This window comes from Microcaecilia unicolor, chromosome 2, assembly GCF_901765095.1.
Source record: "Microcaecilia unicolor chromosome 2, aMicUni1.1, whole genome shotgun sequence".
In the NCBI taxonomy this organism is placed as follows: Eukaryota; Metazoa; Chordata; class Amphibia; order Gymnophiona; family Siphonopidae; genus Microcaecilia; species Microcaecilia unicolor.
The window spans coordinates 69,196,363-69,218,292 of record NC_044032.1 but is presented as its reverse complement, the minus strand read 5'-3'; the positions used below and the strand labels follow the sequence as shown (position 1 = coordinate 69,218,292).

The 21,930-nt window shown below is 41.6% G+C and overlaps 1 protein-coding gene across 4 annotated transcripts in view; it reads right to left on the bottom strand.

Moving 5' to 3' along the window:
- RAI14 (retinoic acid induced 14) overlaps positions 1-21,930 on the bottom strand; it is a 266,149-nt gene that overhangs the window by 89,500 nt on the left and 154,719 nt on the right. For all 4 annotated transcript variants that reach the window (XM_030193017.1, XM_030193015.1, XM_030193019.1 and 1 more), the window contains exon 7: positions 8,474-8,544. In XM_030193017.1, coding sequence (XP_030048877.1) covers positions 8,474-8,544 — 71 coding nt within the window. The remainder of the gene's footprint in view (positions 1-8,473; positions 8,545-21,930) is intronic.

Below are 21,930 nucleotides of genomic sequence, written 5' to 3'. Positions count from 1 at the left end.
GACCCCTTATGTATTATCTTTATTCACTTAAGAGTCCACCTAAACTAAGGTGGATTGCAATAAAACATACATAATAAACCAAGCCTAAAACACATCAATATTGAATGATTAATAACATTACTTAACTTGTGGGCCACACAAAAATCTGCTTAACATGCCATAGCCCTAACAATCTCTGAAACCTGTCAGCTCTAATATACCGAGTATGAATGTTTGAAAAAACAGTTCTAAAACAGAAAGTACTCAATGTGCACTTCCTGAAAGCCCTAAAAAAGCCTGCACCAGAAGGTATAAACTATAATCCTAGACGATTTGACAAAAAAAGATGACCAAGAGTTTTAAAAACTTTGTTGTGTTGGTCATCATCCTAATCTGAGCAGGGAGGGTGTGTTCCATTCCCTGGGGTCTGCAATAGAAAATGCACATTACCTTGTTTCTTTAAAATGTACCTACTTTAAGGATGGCATAGTTAGGTCAATGGCGCCTTCTGACCTCAGTGGTTTATATAATTTCAAAATGTCAGCTAAATACTGCAGTGCATCATGCATTAAAGCTATATGAATGATAAAGCAAAATTTTAAACTTCACTCTAGCTTGAACAGGTAGCCAATCAACTAGATGTGCAGCAATGTGCTGAACTTGGAAGTGTTGGTAATTAAGCAGGCAGCGGCATTTTGCATGACCTGTTTAATAAAAATATTAGATACTTGACTGCTTATAGAGATGGTGAAGAAGCTGTTACTAGTTAACAGTATATGATGAATATGAACCACTGTGTGTTACAACACATGACTAGTGAAATAAAACATCCAACAGAGAAAAAAATACAAATCTGTACATTCTGCTGTTCTGGCACTATCAACTTACATTTCAAATCCTACATGAATTCTTTTCAAGGGCTCAAATAACTTGTACATCTACTCCTACTGCCAAATGCTAGCCCTAAACAATGTAAAGATCATTGGAAAATCCCCTAAGTGCCAATCTACTTTCACAAATGTGTTTTAGTCCCACATTCTGCAGGTATAGTATATCAGCAAGGATTAACTATTTGGTTTGAAGATTTAGGATCTTCCTCCATTGCTTGTAGGGCTCATGCATGGTGAATACATAGTAATGGTGCAACTTTCTCTTCTTCTTCTTTTAAGAAGCTGAATTTAGATCCTGGAGATTTTAATAGTTTCAGACAAGGGTCTAACGTACAATATCATATAAGGGTCTAACGTACAACACTGGAAAAGACTATAGCATTACAATGATAGAAATTCCTTCATAAAAGGGAGTTTTCTTGATTAAAAGTAAACCATACAGATTTTACAGCTGGTTCTGAACACAATAACTACATTATCCAATGATCTGTTGTGTTATTTGGACAAAGGGAACACCACACTTGTGATCCTCTTGGAGCTAAGCTTGGCTTCTGATATAGTAAATGATATTTCATTAATGCAAGTGCAAAGAATGAGGAATGAAGGACTACCCCCAGATTACTTCCATCTTTCATGACAAACAGGTACAAGTTGGTAATTATAGGTAACACAGTGTCACGTGTGTGGCCTGTAACCTAAAGGTTCTCCCAAAGGTTACAGGCCACACATAGCTTATTTTGTCTGTACCGCTTGTGACACCGTTTGCTTTATTTGCTGTGTGCAGGCTTCTGATTCTTGTCAGCTTGTCTCCGTTTTCCCCTGTGAATAATCCCTGCCCCCTACTCCTGATTGCTGCTCAGCCTGTCTCCATTGTCCCCCACAGGTAATCCCTGACACGTACTTTACCCCACTATTTTGCCCAGACTTCTTGCGACATCTGTGTGCTTATTTTGTCCATTGTACTGCTTATGAATACTGTTTGCTTTACTTGCTATGTGATCTGTGCTTTTTTTAAACTTTCAGACTGCTGATTGCTGCACAGCCTGTTTCCATTTTCCCCTGCGGGAAATCTCTGCCCCCTCGACATCCTCCTGAGGCATACCACTATTTTATTCAGTCTTCCTGCGGTTATCTGCATTCACCGAAGGAGTGTGCACCAGGTTGTGCTCCTTGGGGCGACAGTGGCAGCACATTCTTTGTATGTTTTCCACTTTTTTCTTCTTATTGGTTGGGCTCTTCATTAGTTGTCTATCTGCAGGCGTTCACATTCCTTTCCCTATGACAAGTATATCTGTTGTCTGGGGCCACAGCCCGTCTCGCGATCCATTGTTCTTCGCTCTTGTATCTTATCTCCCTTTGTGATATCTCCCTGTTTGCCATCTCAGGCTTCAGCGGTCTCTTCAGTTTCTGCCTTTCTGCCCCTGGTTATTCAGCTCCCTACTACTCTATCTACTCTGTCTTTACTGCTTCTTAATTGCTGTTCATTTCGATCAAAAACTGCACTTCTCAATGATATTTTGCTCAGGCGTCCTCATTCTCTTCTCTTTCTTACTGAAACTTGGCTCTGCGAGAGTGAGGATGCATCTCTCAGTGTCTTCCCTTCCCACTCCTCAGGCATTCTGCTTTTTCTGCACCGTCCACCTCAGAAAAAGTGTGGTGGTCTTGCCTTGCTTGCCTCATCCTTCTTACCCATTTTCCCTGTGTCTCATGATTGCTCATCTATCTTGGAGGTACTCTTTTTGAAACTAGATGCTTCTCCATGCATCTATATTCTGTTAGTAATGGGGCCGGGGGAAGATAAACTATCTGTCCAGGAGTCCTTTGTGTCTTTTCTCAGATATCTTGGTTAAGTACCCATGTCTTCTTCTTCTCAGGGACTCTTAATGTTCATTTTGACCTCCCCCTCCGTCCTTTTGATAGGCAACTTTGTTCTCTTTTTGATCTGGGTTTTTCTCAGCATGTTTTGGTTTCAACTCACTCGGCAGGTCATATGCTAGACCTGATTATCCCCCATAGTTCAAACTCCTTTTCTATTTCTAATTTTTCTTATACTTCCTACCCTTGGACAGATAATAGCTTGATTTATTTTTAACTGTTTCTCTTCCTCCCTCCCTACCCCTTCCCTCAATTTCGTCTTTCTTTTCCTCATGACCCTTCCGCCATTTTCAGCTTTCCCACCTGAGTTTGTTTCCTTACCACTTGACATTCAGGCTTCTGTCTGGAACTCAACCCTTTATTTCGGTCTTTCTTCCCCTGCAAATGTTAACGTTCAGATTTCCCGTCATCCCTCTGGCCCGTGGTTTAAGAGCGATTTTCAGCTTTTGAAATGCCAACTAAGGAGGGCTGAGCGGCTTTGGAGAGCTATGCGGGATTCCATGATCTTCCAAGGCTTTTCAACTTCTCCAACATCATTACCATTCTGAGCTTAGGAATGCGCAGTCTCAATATTATTTAGATAAGATTGCGAAGTCGGCAAATTGTTCTCTTCAGTTATTTTATTGGTTTCCAAACTGACAGCTCTAGCTCCACATCATTTTCCCATAGCTCTCTCCACTCAGGGTTCTGCTATGTTCTTTTTCTCTAAGGTATCGACTTTATGGTCTAATTTTCCATCTTTTCCAATCATCTTTGCTCTCTCTTTTCCCAGTTCACTTACTTTCCCCTCCTCCTTTTTCTACTTCCCATTCAATCTCTTCCCCTCCTTCATCTCCATCAGTGTCCCCTGTTTCATTGACTCATCATTGGTCACATTTTAATATCCCCATCTTTAACACCATTTGACACAATCCTTCAGTCATCTAAGACCACCTGTCCCACTTGATCCCATTCCATCTCAGTGGCTCTCACTTGCATTACATGGTCTTAGCCTTCTTGCACGCTCTATGATTGTTAATAGTCTGTCTTCTGGGGAAGTGCCCTCACAGTGGAAGACGGCCTTGGTTCACCCACTGTTGAAATAGTCTCTCGATCTGGCCCTTTTGGGTAGGTACCATCCTGTTTTGAATTTGCCTTCCCTGAGCAAATAACTAGAAAGGTGTGTTTTCAAGCAGCTTGCACAACACCTTGAGGCTTCTAATATGCTTCATTCTTCTCAGTCTAGTTTTTGTCCTTTTTGTTCTTCAATGAGAAGGATGTTGCTTCACTGTTGAATGATTGCTACACTGCTATTGAAAATGGTCATGCCCTTTTACTGGTTTGGTTTCTTTAGATCTTTCCTCTGCCTTTGAGTTGGTTACTCCCTTTTGTTATCAAGATAGTCTTCTGTTGATCTTTGTGGTACTATGCTTCGTTGGTTTTGCTCTTTTCTCACTGGTCGTTCTTTTCAGGTATCTCTCCTGTCTTCTCTTTTGGATCTGATGCTCCTTAGTTGTGGTGTTCCCCAGGGCTCTGTTTGCTCTCCTCTGATTTTTTAAATGTTTTTTAGTCTCCTTGCATCTCTTATCCCCACTTGCTCTTGCACTGCTGCCTGCCTTCTTCAAAAAGTGGTGCCACTTGGGAGTTCGAGCTACCATATGAAAGAAAAAAAAAAGCCCTTATATGGTAGCTTGAACCCCCTTGCAGAAGTACTGCAAGACTGCTGGGGGGGGGGGGGGGCGGGCACCATTTCAAAGGCAGCTCTACTCTACAACATGAATACACCTTCTAGGAAAACAAACAAGTCAGATAGCTAAACATCTCTATATAGAATCTCTAAGCTAACAGAATACCTGCTCTCAGTCACACGCTCTGAATATATAGACCCTCAAAGTACAGAATAAGTGATGAAAAATTAAAAAATAGAATATATACACAAAAATTAAACTGAACTCCCGAGAAGCAACCCTCTGCATGCAGTCCAATACCATAAAAACAGGAGATACAGTTCTCCCTGTACTGAGCTAAACATAAGGTTAGCAGACGTAAATCCAAAAATTAACATATTCAAATCATTAATTTGAAAATATCTTTTCTATCTTTGATGACTGGCCATTGTATTTTTCTATTTATGTTGGTCTTGGTCTCTGGTTTCTGTTTTCCTTTGTTTTCTCTTAACTCTCTTTCCAAAATTTTCAGTCCATCTGATACTTCCTCTCTCCCCTGTCGTCTTCCTCACTTTCTCTCTGTGATAGCGTGGCTAGTGGCTGGCTGGCTGCAGGTCCTCACACAAATGTGGCACACACACACAGATTGTAAGTACACATCAAAATACTTTTATTTATGTAAATGTAAGGAGAATAATCAGATCTATTTTGTGATCTGTGCCAGAGAAATTATTTTCTGTATGCCAGCTTTTATTGTGTGCTGATTATATTTATCTACAATAAATCAATTTATTATCTGCGTCAGAGCTTGCTGAGTACAGTCATTTTTCCTCAGTCCAAAGAACTTTTATTTTGGTAACACACCCCTAGACATTACTATGTGCTAGTTGCTCCTGCAGAGTAACGGCGCCACTTTTAGTGTTATCACTACCCCCCCTTCATGTTCACCATCTCTCTTTTTCCTTATTCCTTCCATGTCTAGCATATCCCTTATCTCTCCCTATGTCCAGTATCTCCTCTCTCAATTCTGACCTCTTGTATCTAGTATCTGCACCCTTTCCCTATGTCTCCCAAAGTTCAGCATCCCGTTTTCATTTCCTATGTCCTCATACCCAAAATTTCCCCTCCATCTCGAACATCTATCTCCCTATAATCCCCTTGTCTCCTTATGCTCCCCAATATCCAACATCTCCCCTCCATCTATGTGCCTGTATTCAACATCTCTCAACTTCATATTCCACCTTCCATGTCTAGTATCTTCCATCTCCCTATATCTTCCTATGTCCAGAATCTAACTCCCAAATCCCACCTCCCATGTGTCTGCAAGCTCCCCATGTCCAGCTTCTCCACATTTACCTCTCCATGTCTAACATCTTCCCTCCACCTACCATGTGTCTGCACTCTCCCTATATCCAGCTTCTCCACATTTGCCTCTCCATGTCTAACACCTTCCCTCCACCTCCCTATGTCCAACATGTCACCTCCTGCAGATCCAGAATCTGCCTTCATGTACCTTGGACTCCCCTCCCCCTCCATGTCCAACACCTCATCACATTCTCCCTACATCCTCCCCATGCCATGCATCTTCCCTCCCTCCCTCAGGTTCAACGTCCCCTTCCTCTCTCCGCCCCCCCAGGTCCCCCTCTCTCTTAACTCCTCTGCCACCTGTGGTCTGGCAGCACCCCCCTCTCTCAAACGCCCCCCCTCACCCAATTGACTACCCTTTTAAAAGTGTCTGTCTTTCTCCTTTATAAAGGCAGCCGGCAACTTTAGCAATTCACATAACACTGCCTCTGCCAACCCCAGAACCATCTCTTTGCTTCATTTAGACCCTGCAGAAACAAGAAGTTATGGCAAAGGGAGAGCTCCAGAGCCAGCGGAGGCAGTGCAATGTGAATTGTTAATGCTGCCAGCCAGGGGAGAAAAATATGCTTAAAAGGTAGACGGGGGGGGGGGGGGGGGGGGGGGGGGAGCAGCCACCAGACTACAGTTGGGTCTCAGGGTTGAGACAGGGGATGCTGGACCTGAAATTGGAGGAGGGGAAAGAGATGAGAAGACACAGAGGTGGGGGTGCTAAATGCTTCTGCTATCTGGAAGCAGGGAGTTGGCCGTTGCAGGGGGGCCAGTGAGACAGGTTTTTGGTGCCCTGAGCCGGTGCTCACCTGGTCCTTGCCTCGAGCTAGTTTTGCTCATAAATTTATAGAACTCTATCACTTCTCCCCCCCCCCCCCCCCCTCAGTTGTCCCTTCACCAAGATGTAGAGCCCTAGCTGTTTAGCATTTCTTCATAGGAGAACTGTTCAAACTCCTTTATAATTCTGGTCGCCCTTCAAAACACCTTTTCTACTACTGCTATACCCTTTTTGAGATGCAGTGACCAGAATATCAATACAGCACTTATTTATCGCTTTATCCCACTTCAGGGTCCAACGTGGTTTACAATTTCAAACAACAATATACAATAACAAAAGATACAACAATGTATATAAACAAATTAAAAAACATTCAGTACAGCAATCATTCCACATTAATCAGAATTTTCCACATAAAACGTTTTCAATTTCTTGCGAAATTACATAATTTGGATCTGTTCTAATATATAAAGGTAAGATGTTCCAATATGAAGTCGTACAGAATGGGAAAGAAGCATTACATATTCTTAAGAAATGAACACCTAAATGTAGGTGGGTGAAGCAACAATTGATCCTATAAACGAGAAGAGTAAACAGTCAACAATTTAATCACAAATTCATAAATAAGACGATAAAAGGTTTGAAACAGCAATTAAAAAATATTCAAGGTTGCCTAGGGAGCCAATGTAATTTAACAAGAAACGGCAAAACACCGAAGTTTATTCAATAACCTAGTAAACAGACCCAAATATAGCTCATTGTAATAGTCCAGTTGTAATAAAAACATTATGAACAGGAAAAGTTCTCTCAAGATACTAATTAATTTCAGAATTGCCATCAACCATCATAATACTGCACTAGTTGTAAAATTGCTCTCTCTTTGTAATCTTCAAATCTCATTCATTGTAATTCAACTTTTGTAATATATATTGCCAAACTGAACTGAAATCATTTTCGGATAATGTAGTATATAAGAACCAATAAATACATTAATATCAAAATCTGGTCCAGCAGAGCAAAACGTGTTTCATCAAAATAAGACCGAATGAGACAGTGGTCTTAAATTAAAAAAAAAAAAAAAAGTTTTTTTTTGTTGCCACAAATGGTTTATCTGAGGCTCAAAAAAACAAGGGTAAACTGGAGATGATTTAGAGATATTTAGATGTTCAAAGTTCATTTTTCTGGCAATCCTGTGGTGCCCAAGGTGGGTTTCCTGCTTCTACTAGTGCTTTCTGCAGGTGACACAAAATGTCTACAAATTGGGGGGGGGGGGGGGGGGGGGTGAGATTATCTCCAAGTTTCTAAAATTGCATAGTTTCAGCTATCGGCAGGAGCCAGTCATCAGCAAAGCTACCAAAAATAAAGCCACGTATATAAAATCCCTATTCTTCCTGAAATCTTCTTAACCCCTCTTGATCATTGTTGATAACACTAGTATGCTTCCAGCTCCCCTTCAGTCCATAACCTCTAACTCTGAGGACATCCACATGTGTTGCTAAGGAGTAACCTAGTAGTTAGTGCAGCGGAGACTTTGATCCTGGGAAACTGGGTTTGATTTCCACTGCAGCTCCTTGTGATTCTGTGCAAGTCATTTAACCCTCCATTGCCCCAGGTACAAATAAGTACCTGTATATACTATGTAAACCACTTTGAAAGTAGTTGCAAAAACCACAGAAAAGCGGTATATCAAGTCCCATTCCCTTTCCCCTTCTTTACAATATTACCAAAAAACTGTACATACTTCAGATACAGAATGCACAGCCATGAATGTAGTATTCTTCTGGCTTTTTAAACAATCACAGGAGAACCATCCAAACATTTCAGATGCTAAGTGCATATGCATAGCACTGGACATCAAAACAGTCTTACTCTGCCGTTTTGCAGGAAGACCTACCTAAAAATGGTAAATTAATGAGATACAGTAATTTATTTTGAAGATTAGTGATACCTACCAAATCCTTGATGTTGACAGGACATTTGTGCTCACACAAAAGTTGTACTATTTGAAGACATCCACTTGCAGCTGAAAAAGAAGCCAAGAGTAAAACTGAGCATTGACAGATCATGATGTTGCCTGAGCCAAAAAAACAGCTGTGTCAAATCCTTTTATCTATTCAATACATTAGACAACAGTAAGCAATTAGTAAATAAATCCAAGAAACTTCCAAATGCTAGATTCTCCTCCTTCACCCCAGGTCCCCTGCTGTCTCTTCATATTCCTCTTTGTTAATCTCTCCGAAGTCTGGCTTGACAGATGGTGGTATCTGTTCTTCATCAGGCCCTCCATCCCTCTATTTTACCGGTGAATCCAATCCAACACACTCCATTCCTGCCCTCCAGATTCTCCCCTCACTGGCTATCCTTCCAACTGCTAATCCTCATTGGTATTACTAAAATGTCTACATTGAACCCATTATCCTTAACATTAGACCTCTGGCCCACCTCACTGATTTGAAAATAGCCCAGTAGCTCCTACCAATTGGCTACCCCTTTTACAATCCTAACTCTTTGAAGCATTCAATAATAATGTCCATTCTCAAAAAAACACAATTAGGTATTGCTAATCATGGAAGCTTTCACCCAACACCAATCTCCCTCTTCTCTTCAAACTGTTGGAAAAAATTGATCTCGTTCAACTCTCTGTTCTTGGACAAAGCTTGCTGTACACCCCCACCACACTGGCGGTTTTTTTCAAGGTCATAGTACTAAATCCCTCCTAACAGCTCTAAATAATGAAATCAGGAGTGCCATTGATCAAGTTCACTCTGATTGTTTCCTTTGATCTTTCTTCTGTGTTTGATTTAGTTAATGATGTACTTCATCTTCATGACCTTGAGGTTTCTGGTACTGTCTACACTTGGTTTAAATACTAATCAGGAAGATCCTTCCATATTCATAATGCTACTACCTATATTCTACTTACATCTCTTCTCGTGAGGTTCCACAAGGTTCCATCCTGGCTCCCACTTTTCAAAATATTCTTCATACCACTTCCACTCTTATTTAATTACAAGCAACAAAGCCCGTTTCGTGAAAAATGAAACGGGCCCTAGGAAGGCTGTCGTCTAAGGGATTTATTCTCTCTCCCCCTGCCCTCCCTTCCATGTCCAGTGATTCTCCCCTCTCATCCATGTCCAGTGATTCTCCTCTGCCCTGCCCTCTCATCTGTGTCCTATGATTCTGCCCTTCCATCCATGTCCAGCGATTCTCCTCTGCCCTGCCCTCCCATCCCATCCATGCCCAGCGATTCTCCCCTCCTCTCCCCTGCCGCCCTGCCTTTAAACCGTTCATGTTACCTCAGGTCATAGTGGAGGCAGGCTTGGCTCGCGTCGCCTTCAGCCGTCTCTTGTCTTCCCTCTCAGTGTCCCGCCCTCCTCTGACACTTCGTCTTTCTGCGAGGGCGGGACACAGAGGGAACGCTGATGTAAGCTCATTTGCATGCTGTTACGAACCCAGCCAGCCAGCCATCCAGGGAAGCAGAGTGACCATTATATAGATAATCTGCCTTTAGCTCAATTGTAGTTTATATTGCTATGCCAATGATATTCAGATCCTTTTCACTCTACCCTCCTGTAAATGCGGGTCCATCTTCTTCCCAAACCCACACTCAGTTTGCCACTTTTTCCCGTCATTCAGGGCTGTCCCACATCCTTCCGTGAATCTGGGTATATGCTCAGTATTACTTCTACCCTAAATTCACATTGAAACTATAAACCGACTCAATAGTTCGTTCATCTTCTACTGCCCTTAATCACATTTGCTCAGTTAAATCACTGCTCCCTCCTTATCTCATAAGAACTCAATTAATTCTCTAACAGTTTGCTTCCTGCCACTCTCAAGTGTCAATTAGTCCAATCCACAACAGTCAAGCTTTATACAATGCCCATTGTACTAATCACATTTTCCTTTTGCTAATCTCCATGCATTGGTTTCTTACCCTGGTTTTTAAGGACTTGACTCTACAAACTCTCTGTTATTTGGCTGACCTTCTGACCTTGTAACATTCCAGCTTGCATCCTTCAACTTGACATCTCCAGAGACACTGCATTTTACTGCCTGCGCCAACAGCTGTGGAAGTCCCTCTCCCTGGATATTCAATTTGAATTTTCCTTTCCCAAATTCAATAAACAAATCAAAACATGGCTCTTTCAGTCAGTCTTTGGATAGGCTGAGAATTCGTTAAATACACCCGAGGCAGGTCCCTCCCAAATTTCCTTGCATCTGTCCTTAGGCCCTACCCTCAATCCACCCGTCCTTTTCTCTCCTCCAATCTCCTCTGTCCTCCACCTCCTTATTTCTCTTTCTAGTCTCCTCTCCATTTTAGTTTAGACTCTTTTTTCCCACTTTTGTAAATCACCTAGCTACATCCTATGGAACTGCCAGCATATCAAGCCATTCTAATAAAATAAATACTCCTGTTGAACAAAACTATAAAAAATTGGAGTGGAATGCTTCAAAAAAACATGCAGAGCTAGCTGTTTCAACACTAAAATCTCCTGGGACATGATGGGGCCCACATTAGCCAGAGGCAGGCTCCAGAAAGTCTGTGGGATAGAAGGTAGGGGGGTAATAGAAAGCAGATGTTCTGCACATGATTAACAGTTTGTGGTATTCAGAGACTTGCACAGGGATGTTGTATAGTCAGATGCCAAAGAAAGCTATATAAGACCAATGAGAGATCTGTGCCTTTAAGCATTCTCTGACTGCTTTGTCTGAACATGCTTCCTGCATACCTCATAAAAGGTATGCAGTACAATTGTAAATAAACTTTTTATATTAAATCGTCTAGTCTTCTCTTCAAAGTGGCGAGCCAGCCAGGAGTAGGCCGCAAACGGAAAAGAGAAGGCGAGACGAAGAACAAATTAAGTGTGTGTTGTTAATGAAGTTTTTTTACAGGATTTTGAGAGAGCAAGCGTTGTTTAAGCCTAATTTCTGTGCTCCACTGATGTGGGATTGATCAAACTGCTGAACTGGACATATAGGCTACGACTCCTGGGCTTGCTAAAGAGAAATAAGAAGACGCGTGAGTAAGCTTACATTGTGGACTTAGGTATATTTGTTTAGCTTTGTAGTTTTCTGTTTTGTATATTTTCTTGGTTTAGGTGCAGTAGTATATTTTTGTAGATTGTGGCTTTATAGGAGAAATTGTAATAGTCAGAATAAAATGAAAGGGAAAGGGGCAGATAAGAAAGAACAGCCTCCTGTATATGCTATGTATTTAGATTTAGATAGTTCAAAAAAATGCTCCCCTTTGCAGCATGTCATAGAATTATTCCCATTAGAAAAAAAACAGATTGAAAAAATACATGAGAAATGGTATGATGCAAAAGATTCTTTTTTGAGCTGGTCTCAGTATGGATCGTTTGAAAAAATACAGCAAGAGCGGGAAAAGCAACCTTTTGTTCAGCCTGAAGGTTGAGGAATGTCATCTGTTTTTGATTTCTCGGTGTCTGGCTGTTGCTAAGCTAACGGTTAGAAAGGTCTGAAAGAACTGAAATTTTTTTTTGTTCCTTTTAAAAGATTGTTTTAGATTAGATTTAAATAAGTTCTTTGTCTTATAGGGAATTCTGATCTCTGTTTATTTTAAAATATGTGTTATTCTGTTTCTAGTTCTCTATGTGGAATGTCTTTGCAATTTAACTTTGTTTGACTCTTTTTTAAGTGAGATTCCTGCAGTGTTAAGAGATCATCTGGCTTAAATTAGTCACAGTCCTAGCTAGTTTTGTGTGTAGGGCTAATAGGGAAAGAGGTGATTTAAAATCTTTAATAAACATCTGAACAATATGATTTGTCAGCAATATGGTTACTATGCTTCAGAATGTTATCAGAATGCAGGAATGCCCCAAGTACAAATGCAGACGCAGCAAGGATTAATGCCACAAGTAGTAGGGATGCCTGTGAGTGCCCCGCAGACTGCAATACAGCAGCCGGTGATGCAATCACAGGGACCAGGGGCTGCAGTACAGAGACAAGGCACTGTAAATGCTTTTCCAACTTGGCAGAATACTCCAGACCAATGCTATTGACTGGAAGCAGACCAGTGTCAGGAAGAGGGAATGATTTTCAGATTAGACACAAGGGAACCCTTTATTACATTGGCAATTGGCAAATATGGAACTCCTGTGAGAATTTTGATAGATACAGGGGCGAGTACCTCTGTGTTGTGTGCAAAACCACTGGGAGTTAAGCTTTCAAATCAGTATAGAACAACAGTGGGATTTACGGGGATAGAACAAAGAAAAAGGCTAACGGAACCGACTCTGGTGCGCTTGGAATGCCAACCGCACGGTTCAAGGGAGGCTGTGGTACCCTTCTTAGTGGCACCTGATTGCCCAGTAAATTTGTGTGGTAGAGACTTATTGTCTCAATTAGGATTGTGTTTAGATTTTGGAAATAAAGAAATACCAAGTTTGCTCACTATGGTCCAGCAGTTGAATAATGAAAATAAAGTAAGGGTTATGGAAGAATTACCACAACATATTTGGAGTACAAGTGATTCACCATATGGACTAGCCGTAAATGCAAAACCCCATAAGATAGAATTAATAGAAGGGGCAAAGGGGCCGAAGCAAGACCCTTACCCCATACGACCTAAATTAGTATCCAAAACCCTGGAACACAGTGGTAAATTATTGAAATGTGGTATTATTGAACCTTCAGTATCCCCGTACAATACCCCATTGTTTCCGGTTCCGAAAGGGGAAAACAATGTAAGGATAGTACATGATTTAAGAGAGCTAAATGAGATTACAAAAAATCAATTTCCGATTTGTGCAAATCCTGCTACACTTTTGCACACTCAGAATATATATGCATATAACACTGTTATTGACTTGTCTAATGCATTCTTTTCAATACCTCTTCATCCAGAGTCTAGGGATTTGACGTCATTTATAGTACAGAGTGAGGCATACAGGTGGACTAGGATGCCTCAAGGCTTTACTGATAGTCCATCGGTATTCTCAAAACAACTAATGATGGATTTAAAGGATTTCAGGAGTCACTTGCCTGACACGGTGTCATTGTTTGTCTATGTAGATGATATTCTACTGTCTGCTGAGACTGAAACAGAATGCCTAGATTGGACTAGAAAATTATTTTTGTTATTAGGAGAGTTAGGATATAAATGTAACAGGGAAAAATGTGTTATAGCTCAGTCTACTGTCACCTTTTTAGGACAAAATGTTTCAGCAGAACATAAGGTAATTATACCGGAAGTTATATCTATTTTAAATGAGACTCCGGTACCGTACCCAGTTACGTGCTGTTTTGGGAATGTTAAATTACTGCAGACAATGGATACCAAATTATACACAAAAAGTAATGAGACTTTATAAACATTTGAAACTGCCCGCAGCCACACCAAAGAATACATTAATTGTATTGGAAGAGCAGGATAAGATAATATTGGCTAAGATTGTGAGGGATTTGTTATCTCCAGGACCGTTAGCAGTAATAGATATCCAATCACCTGTGCATCTATGGGTAAAAGACATGGGAAATAGTTGGGCAGCTATGATTAATCAAAACAATGAAGTAAATGCACCAGTAGCTTTTTTGTCAGGCTCTTTTAATCATGTGGAAAAGGGAATGAAAGAAATACCAAAGTTACTGACAGCTATTGTGGCAGCAATAGGCAAATGGAGAGCACAAATGCCTTTTGTTCCTATTGTAATACATACCAACCACACGATTAAAACGCTGTTGAGCCCTAGTCAGACGGCATTGACAGCCACTAGATTTGGAAAATATCAAGCAGTACTTTTAGGACAAAATATAAGAATAATACCATTAACTAAAGAACAGAGAAATAAGATAGATCTGCTTTTTCCTGTCGATCAAGAGGGTGAGATTGATACTATAGAAATCCCTACATTTCATTGTCTTACTTTTGAACCCTTATCTGATGGGTTAATATGGTTTACAGATGGAGCTTGTGAAAGGACTGTTGCAGGCTTTGCCTGCATGCAGGTAGATGAGAATCTAAGAAAGATAATGCAAGTACAATATAAAACCCCTCCTGATCATACTGCACAGCATGCTGAACTTTTAGCCGTTATTACGGCCTTACAACACACTGATATGACTCAAAATGTCACTATATATACTGATAGTGGTTACGTTGCAAGTTCACTACAGTATCATATATTAAAATGGCAGCGTAGGGGGATGATAACCAGTGCAGGTAAAAATTTACAACATTACACATATTGGAAATTGCTGTTTGAAAATTTGGCAAGAAGGGAACGTGAAGGTAGAAAAACTGCAGTTGTGTGGACCCCGGCCCACACTGAAAGGCCAACCTTTGAGGCACTAGGTAATGCAATGGCTGATGCAGCAGCAACGGAGGTGGTTAAGCAAAGTGAAAAGATTTTGTATAATACTAGACAGACACAGGAAGGGCCACTTACGAATGTAGATAAGATTGAAATGTGGCAGCCAGAGGGACAGGAAAGTGAAAAATGGTTGAAGAGAGGATGTATGAAATTGGGAAGTGAATGGTTTAATGCAGAAGAAGGATTACCTTGTATGCCAATGAGCCAGGCGATTAAGGTATTGGCTGGTTGGCATGCAACCATGCATTGGAATAAGGAAACAATGAGGCAACAATTTGAGCAAAATTATGGGTCTAACACACAGAAAAGTATCAGTGTATCGCCCCACCTCCAATGGTTTGGTGGAGCGCTACAATGGTATTTTAAAAACTAAATTGAGAGTATTACTGAAGGCTTTAAACAAGGAAACAGCAGGTAAACCATATACCTTGCTTGATTTGTTACCATTAGCTTTGATGGTTATAAGGGCCCAACCTAATGGGCGTACTAAATTGACCCCATTCCAAATTCAGACAGGACGTCATTTTTTCCCGATGCAGACAGCAAGTACTGATAGCACAGCTCAGTACTGGCAAAAGCTACAACCTATGTTGAACCTGACAAGTGATATGATCCGAACAAATGTAGTATCACAGGCAGGAACTACTAATGATGTTTGTGCTTTTAAAGTAGGTGACCTAGTGCTACGAAAGAACTTTACACATAAAACATGGAAAGATCCTGTGTATGTAGGGCCTTTTGCTATCACGGCCCTTACTCAGACCTCTGCCCGTCTGGAAGGTCATACTTCTTGGATACATTTAGCAGATATTCGACGAATTAATAACATTGAAATGGACAAAGAATAAACAAACATCATGTCCCTAAACATGATGGTATTGGACTGTTGTTGTTTGTTAATGGACAATGAACACATATGATAATAGACTTGTTGCAGCGGCCAAGATGTTGAATCTGACTGATTGTATCATATGTGCCCACATCCTTGTCCTTGCCAGCTATGATATATGGGACTACAATGATAAAATTGAGTGGGCACCATGACTGTGATCCCAATAATACCTGTGTAAGAGATGATGAAAACCTTCATTGGACAAATGAGACTATTTATAAGCAAGCCTTGCTTATGGACAAGTACCCACAGACATCATGTTGGTGTCTGATTAATAGTATGACAACTGAACACATTCCCCTGATAAAGTGCACTTACATGCAGAATGTTGTAACAACTGATTCAATGAATGTTATGCTTTTAATTTGTGTAATTTTTAATGCCACATCAACTAATGAGAAGTAAGAATGAATGACAGTGTATTCCCCTTTGATGAAGCTCACTGTCTGTATTCAAAGGAAATATAAATTTTGTACCCTAGTACAATTGAATCTGTTTAATGCAACATGTATTAGCATGTTTGCAAAGATGTGCCAGGATGTTTTTAAAATAACAATGATAACTGAAATTCAGAATAAATAGAACTTTAATATGTCAGCCAAAAATATTGAAAAAGCGTGCAGAAACTGAATGCCACAAACAAGGGGGGAGGAGATTTAGAAGGGAGGTAAGGAAACAACAGACTGGAGCTGAAACAGATGTTTGAGGCCTGAAACAATCAGTCCTCAAAAGGGAGGATTTGTTGAACAAAACTATAAAAAATTGGAGTGGAATGCTTCAAAAAAACATGCAGAGCTAGCTGTTTCAACACTAAAATCTCCTGGGACATGATGGGGCCCACATTAGCCAGAGGCAGGCTCCAGAAAGTCTGTGGGATAGAAGGTAGGGGGGTAATAGAAAGCAGATGTTCTGCACATGATTAACAGTTTGTGGTATTCAGAGACTTGCACAGGGATGTTGTATAGTCAGATGCCAAAGAAAGCTATATAAGACCAATGAGAGATCTGTGCCTTTAAGCATTCTCTGACTGCTTTGTCTGAACATGCTTCCTGCATACCTCATAAAAGGTATGCAGTACAATTGTAAATAAACTTTTTATATTAAATCGTCTAGTCTTCTCTTCACTCCCCCTTTCACAAATATGGAATAGAAAATAGGAGCTCATTTTCAAAAGAGAAAAATGTCCAAAAGTGGCATAAATCTGTATTTGGATGCTTTTCTCACAAATATTTCCAAATTGGTATTTTCAAAATCAATTTTTAGATGTTTTTCTATGAAGTCCATCACAAGTGCGTTCAAATCACAAGGGGGCATGTTGGGCACCACCGCCAACTCCAGGCTCCGCTCATTCTGCCTCGCCTCACCCTATGCTTGGAATAAACTTCCTGAGCCCTTACGCCAAGCCCCCTCCCTACCCATCTTCAAATCCTTGCTCAAAGCCCACCTGTTCAATGTTGCTTTCAGCACCTAACCTTTATACCTTTCAGGAAATCTAGACTGCTCCTATTTGACTGACTGTACATTTGTCCTTTAGATTGTAAGCTCATTTGAGCAGGGACTGTCCTTCTATGTTAAATTGTACAGCGCTGCGTAACCCTAGTAGCACTTTAGAAATGTCAAGTAGTAGTAGTAGTAGTGGTGGGCGCTCCTAATACTTGGACATTTTTCAGCCATAATGGAACAAAACAAAAGTGTTCAGAACAAACTAAGTAATTTTGAGCTAGACCCGTTTTTATAATGTAACCCTATGGGTTAAATTTTAAAAGATTACCTGGTTCCTTCTAGATCTGGTGTAGAGACAGTGAGCAGCAGTGCAGTGAAACTGAGTAGTCTGTGTGCATGCGCTGAGTGTTCCGTAAGCTGATGGAACTCTCAGGAGAGTGACAAACAGCTCAGGCTGGCAGTTGGGAGGTAAGAAAGAAGCTGTACAGACGTATGTTAGTAGTCTGTGAACAGCTATAGTAGGAAATCTGTTTAAAAGAATGGATTTTGGGTTTTTTTTTAAAACTGGTTGCTTGTGTGAGGAGTGTGACAAAGCTTAATTGTTTAATTTTAAAAGCCTTGCACGGTTTTGGTGGCTTTTAGAGAGGTGCCCGTCCTGGTGATTGTCTGATGACTGAATAAGTGTGGGGCATATATATATATATATATATATATATATATATATATAGTAAGGAGGTTGGAGGGTCTAAGCAGGTCAGGAGGAGGTATGGGGCCAGACTACATTCCCCACAAGGCCCTGAGAGAAGGGATCGGGGGGGGGGGGGGTAGGTCCCGAAACCCAGTATGGCCCCCACATGGGGGGGGGGGGTCTAAACAGGTCAGGAGGAGGTATGGGGCCAGACTACATTCCCCACAAGGCCCTGAGAGAAGGGATTGGGGGGGTTGGTCCCAAAACCCGGTATGGCCCCCACGTGGAAAGGAGGGGGAAAAGGCCTGGAAAGAGCAGCTGCTATGGCAGACGAGGGCCAGAAGGGGGAGCAGGGATGACAAAGCTCAATTCCCTTGGGTTAGAAATCAGTACAAGATTCCTTCCACCTGGGAGGGGGAGGAGGTCTCCAACCAACAGCCTAGGAGAGAAGCAGAGTTAATGGAGTGCTTGTAGGAAGGAGAGTCTAGAGGGACCAGCACACCAGGTTTGGAGGAGCCAGTTGACATGGACTGTAATTGTACTTTGGGGCAGTGTTGCAGGGACTGAAGGCAATGGGTGGTCACAGGAGTCAATTAGCTGTGTTGTGAGCGGTGTACTGCCATTCTGCAACCACCCAAGCGGAAAGACTTTTAAAACTGAAACCCAGGCTGTTGAACTGGGGAGAACTTGGATTTAAAGGGAAGTTTTTTCTTGTTGCTTTGTTTTGGAAACTGAATGGGACTTTAACCCCTTGAACTGAGATTTGTGGAGGAGGGGAAATAAACTGTTTGGAACTAAAAGCTGTGTTGTCTAGAAGGACTTTGTTTGTGGACTGCTGAAGGGAGCCTACCACCCCCTGAAGGTTTGCTGGCTGAAGTGCACCTTAAATCCTACCAAACCTTATTGGTTTTAGTAGGAGTTTAAAAGTGGAAAGCCTCACTGAAGCTTTAAATAAATGAATATTTAAAGGGAACAAATATTACACTGAACTTAAGTTGCAGTGCATATGAAACAGCTGAGAGTTATTTTAATTACATTTCCTGTAGTTTTGAAAGAAAACTACCTCTAACATACCCTTTTTGCTTGAGTAATGTGGGAGGGAAAGTATAGGGATTAAAAATTATCCATTTGTTTACTTGGGATAGTTAGATAGGAAAATAATTACGTACCTAACTTTGGGGATTATTAATGACACAAAATTAGTTAGAATTTTTTTTAGGGTTTTTGAGTTTCTTTGAGAATACTGTAGTAGGTTTCCCGACTGATTCGTGGTTACTGGTTCCTGAGATCATCGCTACATTACATGGTACCCAACGATAAAAGAAAGAAGAAGAAAAGAAGAAAATACAAGAAAGCAGGAAAAAGTATCCTTTAAACCCTTTTGCACGCTTGAGTGGGACTGCAAAGGACTGTCAGATTTAGTGAAAATTGATTGTTTAGCAGTGTTGAATAAATTAATTTTAAAAGCAAAACATCTGCTTGATTAAATTATTTACTTTAGATCTAATTCCCTTCCTGTTTTAGAAACAAGCGAGGTTAGTGAAAATAAGTGCACCTCACCTCTGTCCATTTCACAAGAGTTCACCCAAGGTATTACAAGGGCAACTGTAGGGTGAGCAATTGTATCCAGAGGTGGGGTCACAATAATAAGGAACAAAAGGTGCCCTAAACGACCAGATGACCACCGGAGGGAATGAGGAATGACCTCTCCTTACTCCCCCAGTGGTCACTAACCCCCTCCCACCCCCCAAAAATGTGATTTAAAACATTACTTGCCAGCCTCTATGCCTCCCCCCCTACCTGTTACACTTGTGGTGTAAACTGTGAGCCCTCCAAAACTCACTGGAAACCCACTGTACCATATAGGTGCCACCTTCACCTGTAAGGGCTATGTTAGTGGTGTACAGTTAGGGGGTAGTGGGTTTTGGGGGGGCTCAGCAGAGAAGATAAGTGAGCAATGGTGAGATGTGTACCTGGGAGCATTTTATGAAGTCCACTGCAGTGCTCCCTAGGGTGCCCTATTGTTTTCCTGGGATGTCTGGGGGACCAGTCTACTAAAAATGCTGGCTTCTACATCCCAATGGCTTGATTTTGTGCATTTTGCATTTGAACGTGTTTTTTTTTTAATGGACCAAAAAACAAAACGTCCAAATCACAAAACCATGCAAAATGTCCAAAGTTGGACTTAGACGTCGTATCGAAAATGCCCCTCATAGTAACATAGTAGATGACAGCAGATAAAGACCTCTACAATCTATCCAGTCTGCCCGAAGAGATAAACTCATTACATATGGTATGAGGTGATACATTTGTATACATATACATGAACTTGATTTGTCCAAGCTATTTTCATGGCAAAGCCCGGCAAAGTCTGTCTAGCGCTGTCCTTGTTCAAAAACACTTGAAGTTGTTATCGAAGCCTTTGATAAGTTTAATTTCACCCATCCAAATCTATCCAGCCACGACCAAGGCACAGATTGTAGAAGTCTGCCCCATACTGGCTTTGCTTCCCAATTACCAGTGTTGTCACCTAGTCTCTGCTGAGCGTCTTTGGACTGATTCCTTCTAAATTGGATTCCTACGTGTCTATCCCACACATTTTTGAATTTCATTACAGTTTTTCATCTTAACTACCTGCCACGGTAGGGCATTCCAAGTATCAACCACCCTCTCGGTCAAAAAATACTTTCCGACATTATTCCTGAATCTTCCTCCCTTCAACCTCATGTCCTCTAGTTCTACCACCTTCCTGTTTCTGGAGAAGTTTTTTTGTGGATTAATACCTGTCAAATATTTGAACATCTGTATCATATCACCCTGGTTCTCCTTTCCACCAGGGTATATGTGTTTAGGTCATCAAGTCTCTCTTTGTACATCTTGCTACGCAAAACGCATAATGCATACCATTTTCATCGCTTTTTTTTTAAACCACTTCCAGACTTTTTACATCCTTAGCAATATATAACCTCCAAAACTGAACACAATACTCCAAGTGGGGCTTCACCAATGACTTTTTCAGGGGCATAAACACCTCCTTTCTTCTACTGGTTATACCCCTCTCTATGCAGCATAGCATCCTTCTGGTCGTGGCCACCGCCTTGCCTTGAGATCCTCAGACACCATCACACCAAGGTCCCTCTCCTGAGCTGAGCTTATCAATCTTTCCCCTCCTATCCAATACATCTCTTTTGGATTTTTGCACTCCAAGTGCATCACTCTACACTTCTTTGCATTAAATTTTACCTGCCGGACCCGTGACCATTCTTCCAGTGTTTGGAGATCCCTCCTCATGGGATATCCACTCTACTGGCTATCTTTATGCCATCTGCAAAAAGGCAAACTTTTCCTTCTAACCTTCCAGCAATGTCTCTCAAAAATATATTTCGGCCCCAGCACTGACCCGAGGGACGCCGCTGCTCACTTTACTTTCCTCTGAGTTGGTTCCATTTGCCACCACTCTCTGTCACATGTCTTTCTCCCTAAACCCACCTCTCCTCTTCCCCCATTCTCTATCTCTGTGGATAACACTCTCATACTCCCTGTTTTATCAGCTTGTAACCTTGGGGTTATCTGACTCCTCTCCAGGGGCGTAGCTACAGGTGGGCCTGGCTGGGCCCAGGCCCACCCAATTTCAGCCCAGGCCCACCCAGCGCTAGCCCCAGCTCCCATTGCTGGCCACTGCTGCTTTTCCTGTTGAGCAGCAGGGCCGGCGCTACAAAAAGAAGAAGCGCTAACGCTAAGGACAAAAAATGTTTAAAAAAAAAAAAAAAAGCGCGGCACCGGCAGGCACTGTCTAGACAGCCTTGAGGCATTGGCTGCTGGCTCGCAGGCTCCTCCCGTCTCCTACGTCACTGCCCCTGGAGCCGGTGCCGCGCTTTTTTTTTTTTTAAACATTTTTCATCCTTAGCGTTAGCGCTTTTTCTTTTTGTAGCGCCGGCCCTGCTGCTCAACAGGAAAAGCAGCAGTGGCCGGCAATGGGAGCTGGGGCTGGCGCTGGTATGCAGGGCGGGCCTCGAGGAAAAGAGAAAAGAGGGAAAACAGATGGAAGGA